Consider the following 11,613-nt stretch of genomic DNA (forward strand, 5'->3'; position numbering starts at 1 on the left):
CTTAACTGAATTTCCTATACATCATAGAAGGCATTTTATTAGCCAAAGCTTTATCCATTACCCATGGGTTGGGGAGTGGGATAGTAAAGATCTTTAGAGATCTTTAGAGATCTTTAAAGATCTTTAGAGATCAATAGTCTTCCTTAATTTAAATACTATATATCATTCATTTTAATAAAATCCATACTAAACAAGTCAATAACAGTACCTGGTATGGGAAACCATGTTGTTAAATTGTTTTTAAATTACTTTTAACAGTTATGGACCCTGAAAAGCAGAATTATTATGAAACACAAGGGATTCTCTTTCAATTATATTAGTCTTCTTAGTATCTGAATCAACTATTCAGATTGTCCTTTCTTAAAAATAGCAAAAATAATTTTTAAAAACAATCTTTTCCTTTTAGAAGTTTATATCTGATTTTATCAACATAAATTCAAAATAATTACATCAACCTAATACTAATCACACCTAATGTTAGTTTAATTTATGGTTATGCTTTACACATTTCAGACGCCCCTGGCCACGTATTGTGAAGGTATGGGGTTTTTTTTTGTCATTAGAGTATGTATAAGATCGACAGCTTGTTTTTAGCAGCAGCATTTTCTCTTCCTTCCTGATTAATAGGACTTTAGACCAAACACCTTTCAAAGAACTCATTTATTTTTACAGCGTGTTAGAAAGAAAGATGTGAAACATTATCTGCATTATAGATAAGAAAAAGGCATCCGTAGACTCACTTTTGTTTTTTTGTGTGTGTTTATATTTTATTTTTTAAATTGTTTTTGGAAAAATTCCAAGATAATTTATGTAGAGAATACTATACATGAACCTATTTGTATCCTCATGGTTGCCTCACCTTAGAATCATTTTGTGTGAAATCTTAAGACCATTTTATTTTCCTTGTAAGTATTCCAGTTGTCACACTTAAAAAATGTATAGTTTATATAATCAGATATAATTACTGTAGCATCAAAAATCCAGGCAGTGTTTAAATTTCTCAGTCTCATAATTTTTGTTAGATTTTTGAATCAGAATCTGAATAAGGGCCATGCGTGCTGGTGATTGATAGGTCTTTTATAAATCTGTTGGCTTCTGTTCACACAAACACTCAGAAACACAGGGTCACTCAATTTGTTACGGAAATTGGGTCATTTATCCTATAGGGTTTTTCATGGTATGGATTTTACTGATGGAATCTTTAGGTTATCTTTTTTCTTGTATTTCTGGATCATGTTTGTTTGTGGGTTAGTTAGATACATTTTAGGGAGAGTTGTTTACTTTTATCAGGAGGCGTATAATTTGTCTGGGTACTCAGCTCATCTCAACATCCACCAATGAGCATTGTTTAGACCTTTTATTAGGGACTGCAAACTGATAATAGTTTAACATTCTTTTTTCATTTATTAGCTGGGATGCCTCTAATTCATCAGTTATTTGTTTATCCTGAGGTATAATTCTCATAGGGAAGGCAGGATAGTGCTTGATTTTTTTTGCCTTTTTATGTTACCAAAACGATGAGATACTTTCCTAGAATCCTTCAAAAGTGACCAATGAGTTAGTTTTTAAGTATCATTATGAATTAGTATACTTAAAGACATGTTTTTTATCATTCTTATTCTATTATGATTGTTATTCTTATCAGTGTTTTAATTGACCCATATCTGGGGGCCTCTTCAAGTTGGCTTTTGAATCCTTCTGTTACCACCTTAATCTTTGTTTTCTGATAGGACAAAATGTTTCAGAATCATTTCATACATTTCCTGACCCAGACTGGGAATGAGCCATTTCTCTACGAGCTCTGATTGCTTTTGTAGGAAAGAGTAGAGACCATAATCCGGTTGCAGTAGCAGACTTAAAGGTCATATTACCCAAGGTAAAATAGCAATTTATAAATCTAGTCATGATACAGCAATTTTCCATTTACACAAATGAAGAAGTGGAAGTATGGTTTTAATTCAAAATAACAGGAAACCTAACTGAAACTTTGCTTTGACTTCAGAGTTTATTACGTTTTGTTACAAAATTGACTTCTCAGATAGTTTTCAGTGATGTCCCTTGGCCTTCTCTGGGTAATGCTACTCTCTCATGCCGTCAAAAGTTACAATTCAGTGTGTGCTGACTGACAAAAAGCAAACCCAGCTACAGGTGAAATTTTCACAGTAAATAATTGCAAATTCATTTGCAAAGCAATAAAACTTATAAAGCCTCCCAGATCAGCTAAAAGGTTTTGGATTAGCAAAGCAAAACGGGAAAGTTGGCCTTGTATAAAACACTTCTCTCATATAACGTATATTTCCTCACTTATAAATTGAAGAGCTGGATTAGAGATTATTTCTAGCATCTGAGTCTATCAATACAAAATTTTTGATCATTGTATTTGATTTTTTTTCTGTCTCATTTATTCTTAAAATTTTCTTTAGCTACTTAATGCTAGGTAATATTTTAGAGGTTAGAAACACAGGGAAGAGAAATCCCCAGATTCCTTGCCTTTATACTCTGGTAAAAGGAGACAATTCTCTCATCTATACATAATGTGAGCTTATAATGATAATGGCCCTAAAATTCAGCTCAGTGTTTTCTAATCACTTCCTTTTTTTGAGAGGAACATCCATATTGATATAAAAATTAATATAGCTTTTCCATAACAAGGCCAGTATATATGAACTTTGTGACACGCTGAGAAATTTGGTGTTAGTCACTTTTGCTTTGACATGCAATTTTTTATTTAAAAATTTCTTGCTTAAATTATTTTGGATTACAGACTATAGCAGTTAAATTCTGCATTTGATTTGTACTTTTAAAAAACCTCTCATGTTATGAAAATGTAGATGCCTAATAGAATTAATGGAGTATATATGGTATTATTTAATAAGGATATGAAAGATTCAGTTTATCCTATTTTCTACATAGTGGTTTCATTTGAAATAATACCCTTGATGAAAATATACATATTCATCTATTTTAAAAAATCACATTTTCCTCGCCTTCCTTTCCTGAGTCTATTTTAATCTTATATACAAAAAGTCAGAATTTATATTAAAATGGAATTGGGTAGAGGGAAGCACAATTTCAGTTACAAGAATACTCCTTATTTTATTTTTTTAATACTTATAAAGAATAGAGAGATTTTTTTTCCCCCACTATGATTTACCCTTAAATTAATCTTATGGGGTAGCATATCAAAGACTCTTCCTAGAGCTGAAGTTATTTGCTGCTAGCAGTAATAAGCTTTATATTTAAAGAGGTTGATGAGATACAACTTTCAGCTTCGAGGATGCCATTTAGGACAGCATTTTTTTATATTGTAAAAATAATTGCTTAAAAGAGTTAATTCACAAAGTTTGTTATTAAAGCATAGTGTAAAAACACCCTGATGGTAAAAGTAAGATGCTGGCCTATAGTCACGTTGCAGTCCTCTAAAGACACTCACATTCCTAGATTTCTACAAGGACAGGAGAGACATCTCCAAGATTGTTAGAATCCATTTATTTTGTGATACTCTAAAGATTCTAACTTTCTACAACATACATTGTACCTCCAGTATTGATTAAGAATGTATTCCTTTAGAAAAGAACTTCTGTAGTGTATGCAGTGTTTACCTGTCTGTACATACCCATTGTGGAGGGAATGGATGACTTTTCTTCCTTAGTCTTCCCTACTTTTGTAATACCCACATTGTATGTGTGTGTATGTGGGTTTGGTAAGTAACAGTACACTCTCTCTTCACCTTGTACTCAATGAAGTGATGAATTTCATTTCTACTCTTAATCCGCTTTTGTAACTGCCACCCAAAATCTGTTCTGCACACATTACAGTAGACTCAACTATGTGTTTTTGTAGAACTGCTCTGCACAGTCCCATAGTCATGAGCCCCTCCAGTGGCTGTTAGGAGGGGCTCATGGCTACTGGAGTTACAATTTTTTATAACTTAAAATTGTGGTGGTTCTGATTTGTGATGTACTTTAAGAGTAAAATACAAACTGAATTTTGAATACTTAGTATGAAGAAAGGATATGAAATGCCTCAATGATCTTTTACATTTATTATAGTTTAAAATGATAATATTTTGGATATGGGCATATGTGAAATACATTATTCAAATTAATTTCACCTATTTCTTTGACTTTCCTTAATGTGGTTTCTAGAAAATTTTAGATACGTGGCTCACTTTATGTTTCTGTTGGACAGTACTACTCTAGAGTGTATAAAACTAATCATTATGCAGGCAACCACATTTCTAGCTCTGTGTAATAGATAATTTTACTCTAGACTTTATTCCTTAAGATTCCTTGGTCTACATTACATGTAGTTACTAGCTTGCCATGGGCCAGGGCTGTGCCTATGTTTGACTTGGTAATAGAATACAAAATATTTGTTAGTCCACTGTAGTCACAAAAAAATAAAAAATAAATAAAGTATTTGTTAGATAAACTTTTCTATGTATAGATTCAATAAGCATCTTTACAATGTCATTCCTAGTACCATTCTAAAAAAGATTTAGCATATCAGGATGAATTAAACCATTGCCTTTGTTGTAGAATTTTTGCATTTAGCATTTTAAAAATAATAATCTTAACATTATGAGGGTTATATTACTTTATGGGTCTTTTCCTATGAGCTTTGTAAATGAATGAATGTTACATATACAATAAATGTTAATGAGGAAAACCTAACTGTTTGGCTGCAGTAAACACTGAGTTACGATTTTACTGCTTTAACTGATAATACTAGATATTATATATGAATATTAGAATAAGAAACATTTTACTAATTCTATTTTATTACTGTTGAAAATATAGTTAACTTGTAATTCACATTACAGATATGACATGCTGTACTTGTTCTATTGCAAATTTTAGATGTATATAAAAGACAGCAAACTCCAGCTTAAATGAAATAGATCAAAACAGAGGTTATGTTTTAATCTCATATAATTTACCATAAATGCTACATGCAGCACACTTTAAAGTATTATTCAATTGTTTAATATAAAGCATTTCTTTTTAAAACCTAGATTTGAGTTTAAATAGTGAAAATTCTCAAAACTACATATTTTATTTTTTTTAGTTTCAAATATCACAATAAGATTATAGTTAACTTCTGGTTTGAATATGGTAGCCAAGGAATAAAATATTTGATCATTACAGAAATATTCTCTTGTAAAACATCAATTTGGTTTTAATTTTTAGGAAACCAGAATTCGGACAGTGGATAAGGATTCAAAAAAAATACTCCATAATTTCTCTGTCATCAACCCTGTTGCTGGACAAGCTGTAACTCAGATTTTTGCAGTTGACAATAGAGAAGATATTCAGAAGTGGATGGAAGCCTTTTGGCAGCATTTCTTTGATCTTAGTAAGTAGATATTTGGAGTTTTCTAGTACTATATATTCATGTAGCCTGAAACGTTGCACACAGCAATCTAAATATTAAAATTATAATCTTATAGTGCGTAGCAAGAATATTTTTATACTGTTGAAAAAATGTAGTATATCATAAATGTATTGATGATTTTTTTTTCTGAATCTCTTGATTAATAGCCTATTTAATTCCTAGTATCACTATTTCATACTTTAAGTTCTTTTGGTTGCTAAAACAACCTTATTGTCTCAAAATAATAGATTTTAACCACTTTGGGCAATGTGTTTGATCCAAGAGGTAAAAAGCCATTTGAGAAGCAAAAAACTTTTCTGGGGTAATGATGATCCTAAAATATTGAAATGTTCAGAAAGAGTCTCATTTTTATGTAACTTTCCATTAAGTCCAGATTTGTTATAATAACATCTTGAACATCATTCAGGGAGATTGTTTATAAACCACACACATATGGTTTGTTCATCTCATTAATACAGTCCAGTGACACAGATTATAAAAACAATGTGATAGAAATGTAATAGGGTTCAAGTGTATAAAATACATCAGGTTCTAATATTTAATTCTCAATTTAAGAAGGAATTTTACCAATGGGAAAATATATTATAGTTTTATTTGTTCTTTGTCATTACTGACAATAAATTTAACTACAATTTTATGCTGAAGATGTAGAACATTGCTGGTGGCTACTTTTGATCAAACTTAACCTACTGTTTGTAAAATTCAACCAGCATTTTGTGTCTGTAGGGTGCTATTCTATATAATTGCAAAGTAGAGCCACTACCAAACAATATAAAGTTATTTCTAGAAATAATCCTGGAAGTATTTAGGAATTCTGTTTATTTGGGACTCTACTGCAGTCTTTAGCTTAATTTTTCTAGGCCTACTTTGATTTACAGGCTCATCAAGTATTATAGAAATGGCTGGAGAGGAGGCAGGAAAGGGAACTACATTTACTGATTATTTCCTATATTCCAGATAAGTTCATTTATTTTTCATAACATCATTGTGAGGTAGAAGTTATCTCCTTCTGCTCTAAGAGTTAGCAAATACAGGCCTGAATAGTTTCTGGTTCATAGCACTGAACTAGAGGGATTCCTCCCATGACCTTCTTGGATTTGTTTTCCTTACGTAACATCCCTTGGCACTCTGAAAAATGTTTAAATGTTTGTTTCATGCTTATTAGCTTATACTATATTTAGTTAAAATTTTCAGCAGATTTTAGGTGAGTCATCTAAAAGACAGCAACTTCCTTTCTTTTGCTTATCATAGGTAGAAGTTTTACTGCTTTCTTAAATACTCTGATTTAGAGAGTGTACCTTACAAAAAAAATATTATTTTTAAAAGTGATTCTAGTAATTATAAATTTTATTTATGTAAAAGAAGGAGGAAGGGATAAATGAAGGTATAATGCCAGAATATTGTAGTGTGGATATCAGCTACTATTAAATGATGATCTCATGTTTGCATTCTCTAGATTATGTGAAATAATTTATCACACTGAAATGGGAAGTTAGAGGGATAAGAATCTCATGACCTTTTTATACTGCTAAAGTAATAGGAAAGTGATGACAGCTTGGTACTCAGGTCTGTTTACTTCTATTACATCTATACTTCAATATGAAGATTTGAAGCAAAGACAGACTTGTTTATACTACCTAAAACTTGATTTGTATAAAAGTTTTACTTTCCTAGTGACAAGTGTAGCCTCTTGTGAAGTTTGGTATATATGTATAATAAACTAGAGGATAGGTGTCTGAGACAGAATCAAGAATAATATTTGTAGCAAATTTCAATTCTTTGGTCCCACTTAGAGTAGAAAACCAAGAGGGCAAGGGAATTAATGAATAAACATTAATGGAAGTAGGTCTGTCTAGTCTGGGAAAGAACAGTCTAGGAATAGAGGTTTGGGGGACAAGAGGGTGGATAGCTATTTTTGATATTTGAGAGTAACAAATATGTAAAAGAAGAATAACATTTGTTCTCAGTGGTCAACAGAGGTAGAGCTAGGAATGGTGGTTCAAAGACACATGAAGTTAAAATAGATTTGGAAGATTTTTTTTCAAGTACTTAATGACATAACTATTGAGTTACATTGGCAGCTTGGCATAATATTTTTGACTAAGAACATTATAATAGTATTGTGGGAAATATCTTTAATATATAGGTTATTATGTGAATAAAATATATTTATTTAATATTTCATACTAGCCCTTTGTATTTGTGTTAGCATATTGGCTACCTTATATAACTATGCATATAGATTTATTCATTGGCAAAATGTTCCAATTTTGTAAAGTCTTGACCAGTGAACATACCACATTTGTACCTCTGACTTCAGTAACACATGGAATAATGTGGCATTATATTCCAATTTTCAACATGATTAGTATTCTGCTACTAGTTTAACAATGAAATGCTTTCATCTATCATTATGGAGAAAACACTGTACTATCATTCGTCTAAAACTGTGACAGAAATGTTTGTCAGTTTAAAGTGTTCATTATTTTTCCACTGGATAAGGGTTTTTTCCTGCCCCTAAGAAGAAAACTGGCTTTTATATATTTACCTAAAAGAGGAGGTAGAGGAGAGAGGAATAAGTTATCAGATCTCAGATCCTGTTAGATTTAAATTCTGGACAGTAACCTTTGAAGCCTGCTCAAGAATTTATTCCCTTTATATGTTGCTGTGTAGGTTATTTTGAAATTTTTACCATATTCTGTACTTAGCATCATAACAAAACATACTGAAAGTCTTTTTATGTTTCTTAACTAAGGTGATGAATTTAAAATACGTGCTTATATTACCATATTACTATGACAATATATTTGACTAAAAACAACAAAAATGAATATATAATTTGATTAAACATGAAATGTCTTTAATTTTAAAGCTATGGAAAGTAACCAAGTTTAATACTAAATATGGATATTGAGAACATGGAAGAGAAATGTCGATCATAAATCAGTCTAGAAAAGCACAAGTGTATTACGTTTACTTTACTACTATAAGATAGGCTGTAAGAATGTTGAACCTCGATAAATAACTTTTATAAATTTATGGATACATACTATCAAGCACAGTTGCTATCTAGCATGCAGTATATAGTGAATATGGAAAGGTTATATTTTGGGGTATCTATCAAGGAGAAATAAATCTGACTTTTTTTAAGGTTAAAATAGTATAAAATATAATTAAAAGTTAATAATGTCTCTGCTTTAAAATTTTAACTTAATAGTTAAAACATTTTATTCAAGAGTATTTTCTTTCTTATTCCAAATTCCAGATGGCTTTATTTAAAGTGTTCTCCCTAAAACAAATTAGAATTTTATTGAGTGATACGTAGTAATACATTTTTTAATATATCTTTTCTCAAATGAAAATACAGTGATTTTCTAGAATTAGATGATTTTGAAAAGCATGATAATTATTTTAAAGAAATATTTGATAAGCAGCCTTTATTCAAAGTTAAAGCTATTTTGAGAACCACCATTTCTTAGATTTTTTTTTCCTATTTCCTGATTGGTAACTATATTCCAGTTAATTTTTTATGTTTCAACTATCTTGAATTGCTGGATTTTTTAATTTACCACTTAAAAGAAGGGAACTTTTGCCATGAATACAAATTTTAAAGTAGTTATTGACCATCTAGTGAAATAGTATAGGAGTTAGTATCTTAGAGCTTTTAGCCTAATATCTGTGCCTAGAACTCTATTTTTAAAAGAGATTACTCCTATGCCTATGCCCAGAATTAGACTTTGAAATTATGGGTAGTAGTACTAGGTTTTTGTGCAAGCTCCCTTAAGGCAGTGCTTTATAAATTCACTGTTATTTTGCAAAGCAAAATGTGTTGATATCTATTCAAAATGAAATATATACCTTCATATTTCTATTTTAAACTAGCTTGCTTTTTTTCTGCCTTTCTTAGGCCAATGGAAGCATTGTTGTGAAGAACTTATGAAAATTGAGATTATGTCACCACGGAAACCACCTTTGTTCTTGACAAAAGAGGCGACCTCAGTCTACCATGATATGAGTAAGTGGGGTTTGTCTTTTCTAAGCTGCAGGATAACAAAAACAACATTGTCCATACTTGAGCAGCTTATTCTACTGACCTTAAAATGCTAAAATTTTCAGGGCACAACCAAAATGAATGAAAGGAGACTCTGATTATAGACTAAAGAACTCATGTTTAATAGATGAATTAATACAAGATTAATGAATAGACATTTTTTCATAGTTTGAATGCTTAAGATCAAACAAAATTTTAAGGCTTAAAATGAATAAAGTTGCAATGAAAATAAATATTAGCTGGTAACCAGTGAAAACCCTGAAAATATAAACTTGCAGATCCTATAATATAATTATATTCAATAATTTTTTTCTGTATTAAATTTATTTTTTAGTAGTGTTGATAAATGAATATTAATGAATGAAAGCTTTCATCTCTGGCCAAAAAAAATAAGTTTAATATGTTGGAAAATTTAAAGTTTCTAGACTCATTAATATTCCATTTTCCCACACTTTGAAGGGTATTTACTTATTTCTGTGGAATTATTTCAGAGAACAGTGTTGGGAACCAGTGCATACCAGGGCTAAATTCTTGTCTAATTTGCCACTAATGTACCTGCACTTATCTATAGTGTACTTTAAAACATTTGATTAAAAATGATACATTTGGGTTTATACATTTTTAAATACCAATAATTTATTTACTAGACCTTTATCTCTGTTTGCTTATTTTTCCCAAGGAAAATTTTACCCAAACCCTTACCACCAAAGTGATATGAGGGTTTTACTCTTACTTTCCTGGATTTTTAGTTTGGGGTTTTTTTCCCTTTTAATAGAGATTTTGCTGGTCTATAGGAAAGAATACTGTGATCCAAATACAAACATTCCAGTATACATATTAAGATTTGTAGAAAGGGAAACAACTCTTACCTAGAAGTCAGAATAAGGTTTTAAATCTAAGAAAGGTCATCTAATAAGTAATTAATCTATAGAATTTTTTAAAACACTCAACTCCAATCCTTTGAAAACTGGATTTTAGCAATATATTTAGGAATATATTATTATGTGCGTACGTATTCCTGCTGTGTATTTTATATGCACACCATTTGTTTCCTATCTATGTGTGTATTTGTGCATTTAATACAGTGCGTGATCTCCTTATGTTTGGGTTCTATTGGTAACATTATTTTTATAATAAACACTTTTTTGCTTATTTTATTTTAGCATATTAGTTTTGAAAATAATACACAAAGTACATGTTGCTTTTATTTTTTTTATGTATGTTTAAAAATTATTTCAGGCATTGATTCACCTTTGAAACTAGAAAGTTTAACTGATATAATACAAAAAAAAATTGAAGAGACAAATGGACAGTTCCTTATCAGTCCGCATGAAGAATCTTTACCACCTCCTTGGGCCACAATCTTTGATGGTAATCATCAAATGGTCATCCAGAAAAAGGTTTTGTCTCCTGCAGGCGAGCAGTTACATGATGGGAAAGGGAAAAAAAGACGAGCTCCCCTTCCCCCTTCTGATAAGCCTCCATTCAGCTTAAAAACACAGAGCAACACAAATCAATTTGTTAAGGACAACTGGGGAAAAACAAGTACATCTCAGACCTCACCTTTGGAAACCAAACTATCAACCCTAATGCATCACTTACAGAAACCAATGGCTGCTCCTCGAAAACTTCTTTCTGCCAGGAAAAACAGTTTAACTGATGGTGAGCACACAGACACTAAAACCAATTTTGAAGCCAAGCCAGTGCCAGCTCCAAGGCAGAAATCCATCAAAGACATTTTGGACCCTAGATCGTGGTTGCAGGCGCAAGTGTAGAAAACCCTTAATGTGTAAAACATGGAACAAAATTGATAACTGTGAGCCTTAATTCTGAGGCATTATACATATAGTAATATATAATTACATAGGTAATTATGATAGTGATTTACATCAATGATTAATAAGCTGTTAGATGTAGAAAAACATTTTATAATGAAGAAATGGATTTCTCTTTTACTTCTGATCTTCAGAATATACTGATTTCCCCAGCAGAGTGCAAGAGGCAGTTCCTAGACAATATCCTAATTGTTGGAAGGGTTAATTTATTCCTCAATTAGTACCAGGCAGTGAATAAGCATTAAGCAGAAGAAAGCATTAAAATTTCTTTTGGGGAGAGACTGTCTAGTAATTTAAAATGTGTTAACTATGAGCCATATTCTCATTGTG

General features: G+C 30.9%; 1 protein-coding gene across 1 annotated transcript in view; it reads left to right on the forward strand.

The window, feature by feature from the left end:
* Positions 1–11,223, forward strand: part of RTKN2 (rhotekin 2) — a 72,326-nt gene extending 61,103 nt beyond the window's left edge. The window contains exons 10-12 of the mRNA XM_003783632.2: positions 5,193–5,358; positions 9,305–9,412; positions 10,688–11,223. Of these exons, the coding sequence (XP_003783680.1) occupies positions 5,193–5,358; positions 9,305–9,412; positions 10,688–11,223 (810 nt within the window). The remainder of the gene's footprint in view (positions 1–5,192; positions 5,359–9,304; positions 9,413–10,687) is intronic.
* Positions 11,224–11,613: the final 390 nt, after the last annotated feature.

This window comes from Otolemur garnettii, unplaced genomic scaffold (assembly GCF_000181295.1).
Source record: "Otolemur garnettii isolate 467f Iridium unplaced genomic scaffold, OtoGar3 scaffold00008, whole genome shotgun sequence".
NCBI lineage: Eukaryota > Metazoa > Chordata > Mammalia > Primates > Galagidae > Otolemur > Otolemur garnettii.